The sequence below is a fragment of the Zosterops lateralis genome (assembly GCF_965231275.1).
Source record: "Zosterops lateralis genome assembly, chromosome: 4".
Lineage (NCBI taxonomy): Eukaryota > Metazoa > Chordata > Aves > Passeriformes > Zosteropidae > Zosterops > Zosterops lateralis.
Genome location: NC_139765.1, coordinates 65,000,387 through 65,016,330, shown reverse-complemented (window position 1 = coordinate 65,016,330; position 15,944 = coordinate 65,000,387). Strand labels below are relative to the sequence as shown.

The 15,944-nt window shown below is 37.2% G+C and overlaps 1 protein-coding gene across 1 annotated transcript in view; it reads left to right on the top strand.

Annotated features, from left to right (window-relative positions):
• SEMA3E (semaphorin 3E) overlaps positions 1–12,964 on the top strand; it is a gene marked incomplete at its 3' end in the record, with an annotated part of 60,773 nt that extends 47,809 nt beyond the window's left edge. The window contains exons 13-16 of the mRNA XM_083859719.1: positions 3,151–3,317; positions 8,941–9,008; positions 10,478–10,617; positions 12,512–12,964. Of these exons, the coding sequence (XP_083715845.1) occupies positions 3,151–3,317; positions 8,941–9,008; positions 10,478–10,617; positions 12,512–12,964 (828 nt within the window). The remainder of the gene's footprint in view (positions 1–3,150; positions 3,318–8,940; positions 9,009–10,477; positions 10,618–12,511) is intronic.
• Positions 12,965–15,944: the final 2,980 nt, after the last annotated feature.

The following is a 15,944-nucleotide window of genomic DNA, read 5'->3' as shown; positions in this document are numbered from 1 at the left end:
TTTTGCAAGTTTGAAATATGATGATTGTGACTCAAATGTAATGCAGCTGTAAACTGCACAGAGCAGGATGCATGGATAGATAGGCAGATGTACATCATGTATATTGAGATCTGGTGGGGTACATGTAATTACTCTGTAATACAAACTTATGATTATATGCTCTGTTCCTTTATTTATGTATTTATGTTTTTCAATTCTATATTAAATGTCCTTATTTCACAATACCATGCATATCAAAGCAAGTAAAAACCAATCTGTTTCATAAGTTGCTGTCATACTAATCACAGTAGGGATTAGTTTGGTGGATATGGCAATTCACAGAAAAATTCTTTGTTGATAAATGCAGACAGACTTCAGCCCCATGGGGATATCAGTGCAAAAAGAACCTTGCTGGCTCTCCCACATATTCAGTTGTCCTGTAGGGCTGTTTAGATCTGAATTCTTTTTGAGTTTCTGAAAGTTTCTGCTGATATAAACACCCAATTTATTACTCTTGTGGGCAGATTCTCATCCATATCATAGCATCATATCATCTCATCATGGAGCCATTATAAACATCTGAGGGTAGTTATATCTTAATGTTAAACATGTCCAACAATGATGTTAAACATCCGGTGCAATGTAGGTGCACATAAACACAGTGAAACATGAGTAACAAACACTGAAAACTACGTTGTTAGGAGGTGTGACCACATCCCAAAGCGTTATTTGAGTCTTGGTGTCTAATCAACTTGCATTCTTCCTGTAGGTAATGCAGAAAGTCAAAGTCCTGTGATGGTAATTCAGAGGAGGATTTGGGTTTAAGTATTTTGAATTATTTCCTGCCTCAATCTTTTCCCACAAGCTGTGAAAGCTGCGCTGGAGACTAGATTGTCTAGCACTGACCTAAATGATTATTTGGAGAAAAACCCAGTGTCTTTTCAGATGTTTGCCTTACCTTTAACTCTCAATGAATTGTCATGGTTATAGGCTTATGTTGGAAAAGTAAAAAAGGAGATATAAAAAATATTGAAGCAGCATTCCTCCATTGTATTCACCTCCCAAGAGATGTGCTAACTGCTAATTCAAGGTATATCTGGAAAAGCTGGAGAGAACTGTAAAAAAGCCAGCAGAGCAACCTAGTAGTTGAAGAAAGAACTTCTTGTGAGAAGTAAAAGTAGCTTTAATTTTTCAAGAGATCAAAGAGAAGACTGAGAGAGAACAGGAGAGTCATATATATATTTTTACTGTGTGAAGTGACTTCCTACTGTGTGTATAAGGATTCTTGAACATTGATGGCAAAGCAATATCAGATTAAAAAACCAAGATCAGCTTGTTGAATGTAGATAAACTTATTCTTGAAATAGGACACAGTTTTCTGACACCAAGGACAATTGTATATTGGAATATGTGTTGGGGACAGAGTTGACACCAAGTAATTTTGTCTTTAAAATTATCAAGAATATAACTTAGTTGAGCAGATGTGAAAAATTTTGTACCTCAAGCATTTTCACTGATGTCTTTTGAACTTGGAGTTACTGAGCCTGTGGAGACCTCCTTGCTACTTGTATCTCCATATCCTTGTAACACTGACCAGTCTTCACCAAGTCATGGTATAATAAAATATCATATTTCAGGGCTGAGTTTTTTATCTGTAGAGACTGGAAAAGAATGTTCTTTGATGTTCAGTTGGCCAGATATCAGATGCTTCTTTTCCCTCCTGTGATTTACCAAGACTTAAAGAAGTTTTTGCCCCTGCTAAAAGATAAAAGAGAAAATCTCATCTCATATGTCTCATTGAAAGTGTTGTTCGTGTCTTCTGGGACAATCACACTGCAGCACTTGCAGACAAAGAATTCACCTCAAAAAGGTATCCTAGGTTTTCTCTTCATTTCAGCTGGCAGATTGAGTTCCTGCTACTATCATCTGGTTTATCTCACCAGAAAAATTCTTCAAGCATTGCTGTCACCAGCCTCTCCTAGTTTATTCCCCTGCCATCTCTGAAAGTTAAATTTCTATGATCTAAAGAGATATAAGAGGCATAATAAGGAGCAAGAACAGACTATCTGGATTAGAACTTATATTTTGTGATAGACTACATGAGGTGTCAGTATTTTCCAGCTTTAAGTAATTTTAAAATACCAGATTTTGACAGCTTGGTTGAATAATAGGAATTATGGACTAAATTTGGGCATTAGGATGAGGAGCACAGCAAAGGAATCCTTTTTCTGACTGGTAAAACTGTGTATGTGAGCTGTGCATAAGCAGTTTCTATTGCAGTGTGCAATGCATATTCCTGTGTTCAGAAAATTTACATTCATCAACAACAAGACTTTCTCAAATTTCTTTCAATTCAAGCTTTTCTATTCTGAATTTATTGTGCTAGCACTTAAAAAAATTAAATTGATTATCTGTAATTTCATTTGAAAAGGACATCTATGTGAACTCAAAAGATTCAGACAATCAATGTTAATGCTGAAAGAACCCCCACTCAAACCCTACAAATAAATACTAAAGAAATAGATAGTGACGAAGTAATTTGTAAAGAAAGACTTCAGTGCAACAGGAAAACAATTAAACATCTGTCTATCTATCTATCTATATCTCTATTGTCTATCTTATATGTATATCAGTGATTAATTATACAAATCACAGCACTACTGTGAATGTGACAATATGTGACCATATTCTATGTAGCCATATCAAGACTTAAATTTACTTGAAAACTCACATTTTAAAACTGAGTTTGCTTATAGCTCTTGCATATTTGAACTTCTTTGTTAAAGTCTTTCATGTTAAGTTCAGTTTTTTTTGGAGATCAGTTAGATGACAGACAGGTGTAAAGAGAGAGGCATTGGAAAATGTCTTGATGAAGAAAAAGAAATGTGAACCCTTGCCTATTCAAACACAAAGCTGAAACTTCAGAAGTGAGGAAATGCCCAAATAAACTTGTTCATTTTACCTTCTTTCTGTTTCTGTCCTCAGTAGGAGAGTTTACTCTGTAATCAGATATTTTCCTGCAGAGTAAGTCTGCCTCCCTCAGGTCACAGGCTGGATGCACAACCAGCAAGCAACGATCAATCCAACAATTCCAATAACTGCATTGGGAAGAGACAGAGACGTTTAAGTGGATATTGTAGCAATCCTGTCTGGTTTATTTTTTTTTTTCAGCAACAGCTGTACGTGGGATCCGAGTCAGTGATAGCTCAGGTGAAGTTCCACCAGTGTGACATGTACGGTGCAGCCTGTGCCGACTGCTGCCTGGCCCGGGATCCCTACTGCGCCTGGGACGGCATCTCCTGCTCCCGCTACTTCCCCACGGGAGTGCAGGCAAAGAGGTGAGAGCTCTTGCTTATTCTGACACACTTTTAGTAAAGTATCTACATCAACAGTTTCTACTGCAGCACAGAGTGTGCGGTATCACCCCTCAGACAGGACTGAACTGTGAGATGTTGGCTGCTGATTCCTCAGCATAACCTTAGGGGATTGCAAGGAACCAAACTCACAGGATGGCAGAAACTGCAGTATCAGGAGTAGTTTTATGACTAAAGCTAAGTCACTTCATCATTATTTGCATTACACTGTAAACCTTAATTTCCTTAAACATTAATTTGCTTAATTTCCTTTCTCAAGTCTTAGCAATATCAGAGACTGAGTTTGGTAGTATTACATAGCGAGTATATCACACTGCAATGACATATACAACAGAATTTCTAAAATAAAGCAAAGAAGAACCTTTGTTAATAGTCATATACCTTTACCAGCCAAAATGAAACCAGAGTTTCTGCAAAAGCTAAGGTTTGGTTTAGGTTTTCTGCTGTGGGTTGAAAGGCAAGTTACTCTAGACGTCAGTTCAAAGCACAAACCTGATCTGAGTGCTTTAAATTTTCCTCCAATTTAAATTTGAGACTTTCTCTGTATCACCCTTCTCTTGTTCATGTTTCTTGATATTCACTCTTTCATTCAATGATTTCCCTTGGACCTGTTGTCCTTCCTTCCCTCTCAAATGCAGGTCCTGCAATTCAGCTACATGGATCAAATATCTAGAACATGCATGTTTTAATCCAGATCTTTTCACAAAAATTAGTCAGCTTTGCCACCTGGACAGAGAAATTTCTTACCTAATCAGCAAGATTTTGGTATTGCATAATTCAAATAATTTCTGTGGCTTTTTTTGCAATTACTGATTTTAAAATATATGCTTATCTATATTAGACATACAAGGACTATAAGAAAGAATTGAATAAATTCCAGAGAGAGTTTTAAAAAATGGTGCATGTGGTTAAGGCCAAACCAAGTCATAGTATCCCAAATGGATTATTGTTTCTTAAGAAAAATCAGGAATATGTGGCTTTGTAATTATTTATTTTTCATCTGGCATATGTTATCTTCCCATGAACCTGGATGCACTCAAATGCAGACTGACTACTGCCAGGCATAACAGACATTCCCATAATTTTTTATAAAAGATAATTAATACAGTCATGTTACCTTTAGTAACATCACTTTTTGGATGAAGCACATTTATAATTACAAATGAGAAACATAGTCTGTGACTCAGCATAATTAAGAATCTCTTGGATCTACTGTACTAAGGCATGGGTCAAACCAAGCAAGATAACCTACACAGCTTTTACAAGCAGAACTGCATAGTTTTCTTGTGCCTTTTGTGAATAGATCTGAAGGGAAGAAGTGGGCTCTCGTTGACTGCTCAAAGTGAGATGAGTCTGGTTAAAATTTTCAGGCCCTGGATTAAGAAAGATGAGCAGCTATATAGTGGGCCAGAGAGATTAATGTCCTACAGTATAAGTAGAAATTGGATTATCATAATGATAAAGCATATGGCTTACTCATCTAATGATGTAAAAGTCATTTGGGAAGGAAGAGAGGGGGTTAAAAATTTCCCAGCAGCCTTTTATCTTGCTAGCAATATCACCATTTATGTTGTGCAGGCTACTTCTTGTCTAAGAAAAGATGAGAGAAACTCACTGAGGCCTGGACTCTGTTGCACATGTTTCTCACCTAAGACAATTTCCAGAGTAGCAGCCTTTAAGTTCCCTGAAAACACATTTATCCAGGGTGGAGTGATATGAGCAGCACCCCAGGCTCCTTCCTGTGCCTTATTTCCCCAACAGATCAGCCTCTAAAAGAAGAAAATACTGCTGCTATCTCACTCCTTCTCTTAAGATAAGCACTGTAGCAGTGGAGAAGGGATTTGCACTCAATTGAATGCTCTTGAAGTCTGCAAAACTTGTTTTCCATATCAGAGTTTGGGGAACAGCCAGCAAGACTAACAATGTTGAGAGGCATGAATGGCATTTGCTTTGTTCACTTCAGGTCACAGCTGAAGCTCAGAGCATTTCAAATTTAAGACCTTACACTTGTGTGGCGCAAGGAGAGGCAGGGAGAGGTACTAGGGATATGTGTATAGAAGTTGTTTTAGGTTGCTTCCTGTCAGGTACCAAGTGTAGAGTACTATGGGAAAAGGCAGGTCCCAGCAGACAGTGTGGAGTTTTCTGATACCAAGTGGCATTGACTTGTTGATAACCCTGCCATGGCTTGGTTGGACTCCAGACAGAATTAATGCCACATCTCAGGAAACTCCTGTCTTAGTCTGGCCTTGTCTCCAGATTTCTGCTCAAGCTGTACATGGCAATACAAGTAATGTGAGTGCAAGGGACATTAGAGAGTGCTTGTTTCTCCTGTTCCTGATATCTGTCCCTTCATCAGAGTCATGGAGTTGTGCCTTACATTGCAACACACTTGAGCTGGCCTTAATATCACCTGTCTCTGCTCAAATGTGGCCTTCATACTGTACATTGAGGTGGACTTGTGATTGGTAAGAGCAATGCTGCTAGTGAGTAAGGCCTTTTCTCAGAGCCGTCTCTTTGCTTCCAGTCCTGCTGGCAAAGGGTTGAATTGGGGCAGGGATGTACAATGTGTCCTCCCAACTTTGATCCAAATGCTGTCTGCTTTAGATCCTGGTGCCTCCAAGGTACAACAAATGTTTAGAGAAACATTAAATAAAAATCTGTAAACTAAGGCATGTAATGGATTTAGAGAGAAATGAAGCACAAATACAAAACTCCTATGCTTGGCATCTGGTACTAATTTTTAAATTGTGAAAGTCTACAATTCCTTGTACATGTATATCCCTGATAACTAATTAAGCGTGGGATTTAATTAAGGAAAAATAAAAACTGATTCCAAAATCCCATATCTTGATGCTGGCAGCACAGCACACCACAATTCCGTGGTAATTACAGGTGTAAGGCTCCTGAATACTGCAAATGCCTCAGATGGCAGAAAGAATTTCTATTGCATTCAAATTTCATTAAGTGCACTTGAGAAAGCAGAGGTCCAAGATTTAAATGCTTTAGTTCTGTATTAGCTCTGCAATCTGATTTAGGCAGGTTCAATTTTTATCTAAACATACACTAAATTCTGCAAGTGAGATTCTTTGCTGTAGTAGCTCACCATCCAGGCTGAAAAAAGTCTGAGGTAATTTAAAAATGTCTTTGAACTTGGGTAGGCATAGTGTGATCCTTTAGCTAATTTTTAGAAGCTGACAGTCTCTCCCATGCCTCATCTCCCTCTCTGGCTTCTTTCTCCATCACCCCTCCACCAGCAAGCATCAGTTTACTGATTTACTTATGCAAACCGCAGTGGTGCCTTTTCTTCCCAAGACTTTTTGATTTTGCCTCATACATTCCTGGGAAATAATAAAGATAAGTGAAAATTATGGTGATGGTAAAGATCACGATTATGACTCTATTGCTTTCTTGCAGATAATTTTTACTAGGTTCCTGAAAGCATAGAGTTAAGGGCTGAAATAAAAATGAATAGATTTTAATATATAGAAATTATAGATTGCAAAAGATGCTTCCCTACATTCAGTACATTTGTTAATTACTGAAAATTGTTCCTTACAGTAATTTATCTCAGGAATTGTCTGATACTCTATTATTCACAGAATTCTGAGTAAAATAATTTCTATGAAAAAAAATAATGCCAGGCTTTTGTCAGTATTTGTAAAATGAGTTTTTCTCCCAGCATCTCCCTCCCTTTTAGCATCTTTCTCCATTTTTTTCCTTCTATTAGAGAAAATAACGAGTGAAGGCACTGATAATTGTATCCTCCCCAGTCTTCACAGTCGCAACAGTAAAATTCCATCAAACAAACACTTCTTTTCCTCTAATGATTCTGACAACTGGAGAAATAACCCTGTCTTACAGAACTAGGTTTTTTTAGCTTTACGGTGATCTTTAGGAACTGATGAGTAAATAGAACATGCCTGCTACCTGTCCTGTTCCTGCTAGATAGGGCTGTTGGACCCGACAGCAGCAGGATTGTCTTGTGGTTTTTTTAAAGCTAATGTATATCCTATAGTGCTTATGCATATTTGTGCAGGAGAATGTCTCTTCTGAGTAATCTACACATACAGACTTGCGAAGCTGGTGACAGCATTTATCAGCACTGACACTACACATTGCAATGACAACACCCAGGGCAGAATAAGGCCTAGTTGCTACCTCAGAATCTCTGTTTTATTTAATAGGATGCAAGTATTTTTAGCATTTCTCCCTAAAAGCCCAATGCAGTCTCCACTGAGTTTCCAGATTCCTCTGGAACGAAAATGGAAAATCTCTGGTTCTTCTCTGAACATCAGTGGATGTATAAGCTGTGATCTTGGTCCATCAAGAACACTGGATCAAAGGGTGAAAGAACTCAGAAAATAATGACTATCTACAGCCAGATTAAAAATGAAATGAGTAACATCCATGGACAAAACCTTTGGATGGTATAAATCTAAATAGTTTCAGTAAAGTCTATTTGTAACAAATTAATTTTTTTTCTTCTGGGTTCACATAAAACTGAAGAATAACCTTATTTCACTAGTAAATGCAAAGAATAACAGAACTCTGACTTTGTTTGATTCTAACATAATTACTGTATACATACCTACTGTATGTAGATTTGATGCACTGCATATGTCTTCTGTTAATCTGTTATGTATGGCATTGGCAAAGCTGTGTAGAATTATTCTTTATGCAAATATAGCAAAGGTATCCTTAGAAAAAATAAACTTGAGGTTGTTGGACATACTAATCTAGCAAGATACAGCATTCCAATAGGCTCTTTTAGCTCCCAAGTAAACAATCTTAATTTTATTTATCAAGACACTTAAAGAAAAAAAATCTATACAAAAGCACAGTTGTTCTGGGAGTGCACTGTATAATCATGGTTTTAATTTTTTTTTTCTGTAAATGCAATAAAAAACTCAAACCTCAGAAGTCAGGATGATTTTTTTTTCAAAAGCACTTGTATTATTTTCAGGTCAAAAACCGGGCTGACAAGTTCTGACCACAGTTCTGCCACCAGTTCACTTTCTAGGCATGGGTATTTATGAATGTGTCTCTTTCCCTATTGAGAAAAGTAAGCTCAGTAACTGTCTGTTACAAAGGTGAAATAAAGTATTTCCTGTACACGTTGAGATTCTCAAGTGAAAAAAAAACCATGAGAGTGAAGGATAAAAGAAGTACCATTCACACACATGGGAAACTGTTCAAAATTAAAAAAGAAAAATTTCATTCCTTTCTGGAGAGAGAGAGAGAAAGAGAACCCAAAGTCAGGCTAAAGGTCCCTATGACTGAATGTTACTCAGTCAGTTTAAAGGATCTTCTTTCAGCATTTATAACATCAGTATAGTTATATATAAAATGGACACATAATTGTGCCTCTTCTCCAGACAGGTGTTTCTTTTTTTCAGACACATGACTCCCAGTAGGTTGAGTAGAGACAAAATATGGATTTATAAATTAGTACTTCTCACAACAGAGGTAAATTGCTAGCAATCAAGGTTTAACTCCTTAAGTTTTTAATGAACGCTAGTTCAGCACAAACCCAACAACATGTAAGCTGAACATTTTCTCTCAAATAATCCCACTTTTTCCCCTCCAGACGTTTCCGCAGACAAGATGTCCGGCACGGAAATGCGGCGCAGCAGTGCTTTGGCCAGCAGTTCATTGGTAATCTATTCACACACCTACAAATTGCTTGTAAAGGCCTGGAACAGCCAGCACAGAGTTTGCCAAGAGCATGAGCCAGACCATGATCTCACCTGCTGTTTTGCACTGGCATGTTCCTATAACGTTATAAGAGCCATGGGGCTGAGCCCCTGCCATCCAGGTCTAAGGGTGACTGTCTCCGTGGCAGGTCAGGTGCATCCCAAAATGTTCATGGGGTCCTGCAGCACTGATATTCAGACTAAAGGTGTGGAGAATGCATCCCAATGGATTCCAACAGAAAAAAAAAAGGCAGAAAGATGAGGCAGATATGAGAAACAATGGAGCTGCATCCTGAAACGTGTATGAAATAGTCAGGACAGTTAGAATTTAATCACAAGCATGGACGGTGCCTGAACATGACAGAATAAAAATGTTTATGATCAAGTCTTCTCTCATAAAAAAAGGATAGAGTACTGTTATCCAAATGCTGTTATCCAAACCTTGGAAAGTGAGGATTTCAAACATGGGTATTGGGAATAGCAAAACAGAAAGAAAACAATTGCCTGGAAATCCTCTGTAGTTTGTAGGACAATACACAATACATTTGTAAAAGAAGAAAATAAAACATTAATGGTTTTTCTATAATGATATCTAGATAAACATTACTTTGAATTTTATATATATATATATTTTACCAGGGAAAGCTTCATTAAAATTGAAGTCCATTGGAGGATATTGTATGTTTTGGAAAAGTATGTTTCAATATTAAGTGTTAATTATTCCACAAGTTTGAATACAACAGAGAAATCAAAATTATATAAAACAGTGTATATTTTTAGGATATAAAGCTATTTGGGCCAAAGGATCTTTCTCACTATTATGAAATAAGATGATTTCATTAATGAGGCAATTGGTTTCATCCAGTGTAACAACTAGTTTATCCTCCTCCAAATGTTTTGTTGGATTGAAAATCAGAATAATTTTTTTTATTTAATTCATTCACCCTGTTTTTATTAGCACCCTTGGGCCCAAACTGTACATTCAGTTTACACATGTATAGCATGGATATGTATAATATTGGTTAGAATATTTATAGTATCATTCTGAAAACACTTACATGCTGTAATTATCCCTAAAAGTTTGAAAATTTTATTGTATTTAAACATGTTTTGAATCCTCCTGTTTCACAAAGTGAAAATTAAATTTACTATTCATAAGAACAAGGCACAAGCAATTAGCAGTGTGAAAGGCTGAGATCTGTTTCTCTATAATCTTAGGTGAGTCACAGCACAATTTGGTCAGATGCTGTGAAAGCCTGGGATGATGGGAAAATTCATTTAGCAGGTCAGATCTTCATTAGACATTACTTTTCAGTCATTGTCTGGTTGGATCTAAATTAGGCTTTACTCTTAACAGTAAATATACCCTGAACATGGAGCGTAACAAGTACTTGCAGTAACACATCTTTGAAACATTTATTTCCCTTCCAGGTGAAGTTCTGGAGAAGACTGAGGAGCGTCTTGTTTATGGGATAGAGTACAACAGCACTCTTCTGGAGTGCACCCCTCGAACCTTACAAGCTAAAGTAATCTGGTTTGTCCAGCGAGCACATGAAGCTAAGAAAGAAGAGGTAAATATTCTTATGGGCCAACTTTTTTCAATAAAAGAGCCTATTGTTAGGAACATTACAGCTTCACTGAATTTCTGCCACCAGTTGCTGAGATGTATATAGGTGTCCAAGAAAATCACTATGTTCATCTGGTCTCTTGAATTAATAGACCTGAGAATTTCACTTGGTGTTTGCATTCAGCATCTTGAATGCAGATGTTCGACGTAGTGCAGCTCAAAATAAAGGAAAATCCATCACTTGGTATGTTTTTGCAGTGCTGAAATGTGTATGTATTATTTCCAGTATTAATCTAACTTAACTGCTATTAATTCTTACTGCCTCATCCATTTATTAGAGATTTTTTTGCAAATGAGTGGATTCTCTGTCTCTTTGACATGTATCTTACCTTCTCTGCCTCTTTTACATGTATTTTACCATTATGAAAGTGCTTCATAAATGCTATCCTATTTATTCCTCAATATCTCACTGATACCCATTAATGTAGCTAACACTACAGTGTAGATACATAACTATAGGGCCTGGTAAAAAAGTCCTCATCTTTCTTATATGCCCCCTTTCAGAACTGAAAGGTGAAAATAAGGTCTTGCTGGAACCTCCTCTCCTTTAGGCTGAGCAACCCCAGCTCTCTCTTTCTTCATAGGAGATGTGCCCCATTCCTCTCTTCATTTCTGTGACTCTCCTCCAGTCCCACTCTAACAGGTCCATGTCTGCCTTGTACTGAGGATCCCAGAGCTGGATGCAGCATTGTCACAATGGGACATGAAGTAATGATGCTTGACTCCAGTCAGAAGGCAGTAGAAATCAGAAGGCTTTATTTACAATTTATTCAGCCCTGTTATAACACGCTGCACTAAGAAGGCACATTATTGGTCCATAGGACTGACAGTTTTTCGTTGGCTAAGTAACAGAAATAGAAAACAATACCTGTTGTTATGGGAAAGGAATATTGCTTACACAAGGTATTTTTTGAGAAAAAGAAAACTGTTGAAAAGTTTCCCTTGAGAAGAGCTAATTCTTCTCAAGCTCCGAAAATATCGAGTCCACAAAGCACTCCAGGTAGGGGCTTGCCAGAGCAGAGTGGAGAGAGAGAAACACCTCCCTTGACTTGTTGGCCACATTTCTTGTTATACAACGCAGGATACAGTTGGTTTTATACAAGTGGATGTGGCCAGCTCTCATCCAGTTCCTCATTCCCTCAGTACCTCCAAATTCTTCTCTTCAAGGCTGCTTTTGATCCCTTCATCACTCAGTACATCTGCTTAAATTCATCACATTGCTGTTAAATGAAAAGCTGAGGATGCCATTTTCCTGGCCACTCCTGCTGCTGGATTAGACAGCTCAGTGCTCCCTGCTTGCCAACATCTGTGAATGTCTCATAGTGAATAGTGTAGTGGAGCTGTAGGAAGAACTCAAACAGCCAACTCAGAAATGAGGCTTTAAGATCACACTGGTCCTGCAGTTAGATATGCAAATACATTTATGAATGTCTCCTCAAAGACATACCAGTCTATAAGAGAATTCACAGGGATTCTTATTACAGGTCACCTGGAAAATGCCCTTTTATCTTCCATCCAGTAGATTATGTTCATGTTTCTAACTTATTTCCCTCTGCAATTAAAACATGGATTTGTCTGCTCCACTATATGTTCTTCTATGCTTCCCAGTTTCTTTGGATTGTTTCCATTTACAATTCAATCTCTTCTTCACTTCAAGTAAATATTTTTGTTAATACAAAAACACTGTGAATTAAAAAATTGTAGATCTCTAATCTTACTCTCAAAATTTAATATTACAGTCATGAAAATATAGTTCAGAAATAATTGCGATTGTTTAATGCAATAGCAAAGGCCTGTGCTCTATAACTGCATTTTATGGTTTTTTTTTTTTTTTTCAGGTGAAGACTGACGATAGAATAATAAAAATGGACCTTGGCCTTTTATTCCTGAAGCTGTATCGACTGGATGCAGGGACTTATTTTTGTCAGACAGTGGAGCACAGCATTGTTCACACTGTCAGGAAAATCACTCTGGAAATAGTCGAGGAAGAACGTGTAGACGAAATGTTCAATAAAGACTATGAGGAGGAGATCCCTCACAAAATGCCATGCCCAATGCAGAGCAGTATACCTCAGGCTTCAAAGCCATGGTACAAGGAATTTCTTCAACTGATAGGTTACAGCAACTTCCAGAGGGTAGAAGAATACTGTGAAAAAGTGTGGTGTACAGATAAGAAGAGAAAAAAGCTGAAAATGTCTCCATCCAAGTGGAAATATGCCAGCCCTCAGGAGAAGAAGACAAGGGTCAGGCCAGAGCATTACCGTTTGCCCAGGAACATAGCTGACTCTTGATGGACAAAATCCAGTTTCTGAGCAAAATTTTATTTGGACTTAAGAGGGAGAAATCAGTCTTGGTTTGAGTAAATTTCACAGGTTTATATATGTAAAATATTGGGACTGAAAACAAAAATGCTATGGTAAGTTATATTGTACACTCATGATGACTGTTTAGAAGCATTTTAAACAAATCTTCCCAATTATCTGGTTCTAAGTAAGTAAAGGCAATCAGAGTTTTGCATTAGGGAGGACGTGACAATCTTCAGATTTTGAGTGCTTGAATCAGTTTCCTGTGTGGATTGTGCTTGCGCTGTATATTGTTGCACATGATGGCATATTTAACAATTTCAAATAGTTAAACATTCACAAGTGGATGAAAAGTATAACACATATCTTTTCTTTGTTTCACAAATTTCTCATGCTTCTGAAAGCAGCACGTCTTAAGATCTTATTCCTTTTGATGTGACCTATCTGAGTTTATCACTGAGAACAATGAGTTGTGTTAATACAGTGTACTGCTACTTCTAGAGATAATGAAAGGAAATTCTATTTACTTCTCACCTTTTTTTTTCAGTATCAGTCATTTATGAAGCACAGTGTACTCCCAGAGCTAAGTAATATTGACTAGTAGCATCATGTAAGCCGCATGTATGCTGAGAACACAGAAAGAATGAAATCTATCCATTTATCTATATAAGAAGTTGAAATAATTGTTTAGAAAGAAAACGAGTCCATCTTGTGTCTGTACATTGTGATGACACGAATTTAGGGATCGCCCTCTTGTGGCAAAAGAAAGCAAAACCCAATATTTAATTATTTTTATGAAGAAATATGTATAAGCAAAGATGTATTACCAAGATCCCCAACTAGTTTGCTCTCAGCAGACACTTTCAGTCTCCATGTGTAAAGCCACAGATTTAGAAGGTATTGTTGGAAATAATTTATACTGGAAAGGCAACATTTTAAATAAGTGATGCTATATGTTAACATGCCTTTGGGGTAAAATGCAGTCATAAACATTTAGGATGCAGACTAAAAAACAAAAAAAACCAACCAAACAACAACAACAACAACAAAAAATAAACAAAACCAGCATTATGCAGCTGTGTTTCTACACTTTCAGGATCTGGTCCACATAAACCTTTTCCTGATTTGTGATCTCTATTTGAAAGGGCTGCTTTGCTGCTGTTGTGAGTGATACCAGGAAAGGAGATCAAAAGAACTAAGTCATTTAAAATCTAGGTCTTTCAAGACTGACTTAAAAAAAAAAAAAAAAGGAAGTATACCAATATATATATATCTTTAAGAAAAGCTTGCTTTAAGAAACCCGATCCAGAAAATGTGGGAAGCTTAACATTTCAATACCTGAGAAATTTAATACTACAATATGAATTGAATTTGGGATTTTTTTAAATTGAAAATATAGAATAAGAAAGGGAAATTAAACACGAGTTAACATAAATACAAGTTAAATGTAAACACAAATAAATCATAAATAAGAACATGAAATAAGAACATGATGCCAATAGGGGAAATAGCCAGGCTGATCCGAATTTTTATGCCATGAAAATATACAAGGGATTCATCACCTACAAGGAGTTTCTTCCTGAGCTTCAACTTCTAACCCAGGGAGAGAGGGAATGAGCAGGCTGGGTAACAGAGATTTGTGGTTTGCTGTGTTACCAAATGCAGCAATCATTGCTAACCCAGAGTTTTCCAAACAGGCTGTTTGTGAGAGGAACTCACAGCTGCTGGCAGCACCAGCAAGCTTTGCTCTGCTCCTCTGGGAGCACCTGTGTTTGGAAGAAGCACAGGTCACACTGTCAGCAACTGGAGTGTGAGGGAAACAGGGTTTCATCTGGTGTGGGTATAGCAGCAGATGAATCTTCATCAGCCTGTTTAAGAAATCAATGTATCTGAAGGTATGCACCTACTTTAGCTACAATACCTCTCTAAGAGATGGACCAGACCCCCTGCAGATCCTTGCATGGATTCGTGCATTTGCTAGCTTTGATCTGAGAGAGGAGACTGGATAAACTCATGTTGCTGGGACAGTTTAATGGAACTTAGTTGCTTTTAGGATCTCCTATTTGTTTACAGCTGGATGGAAAGCACCAGGACTGAGTGTGGTAGCAGTGAACACACACAGAACAAGCATCCCTGATCTAAACTTAATCCCCTATACAAACCTCACTGACACCCTTGGTGAAAAACTTTAAAAACACTAAAATCCTGATGAACTACCTTCTTTTAAAGAACAATACAAGTTTTTTTTTTACTTTTTGGTTCATTTGCAAGTATCTAGTGTTAAATGTATCATTAATGAACTATTAGAAAGGAATTATAGCATCTAAGCTTCATGGAACAAATACAACTTTGTGTCTCATTCTCTGAGATTTCAGGTGGAAATAATGTAATATGGAAATTAGGATTCTTGATTTAATATGAGAGTGTATATTTTTAGCTACCCATCCCTTTAGTGTTTACATATGGAGAATTGCATTATCTCTTTATTTGTCTTTTAAAACATACATTTTTAGCTTACACTTGCTCCTTTCATGGTTGCAATGCCTGTGAGAATTCAGAACTACAAGGTCTTGTTCAAAGAGTGCTCTGACATCTATAGAAGAAGAGAAAGAGTGACAATGTATTTTGGAAGGATATGCACAAATGTGCATTTACCACAATGTTATTTAAAATGCTTCTTTGTATATTTGGGGGCCATTGTCTGCTTCTTATCATTATGAGTTCGATGTATTTTGTATGTGCATGAAGTGGTCAAATTATAAATATAATTAAGAACCATATTTGGCTGAAATAATCTGTATTATTTCTTATAAATTATTTTCCCCAGACAGCATGATTATCTGCAGCTCACTAGTCACACATTGTTAATTACAGATGTCCTTCACCATGTATTTTATGCGCAGAGACCACAGATAAGGACAGAAAGATGTATGTATAGAGCTGCCAAAAGGGAACCGTGGCACAGGGT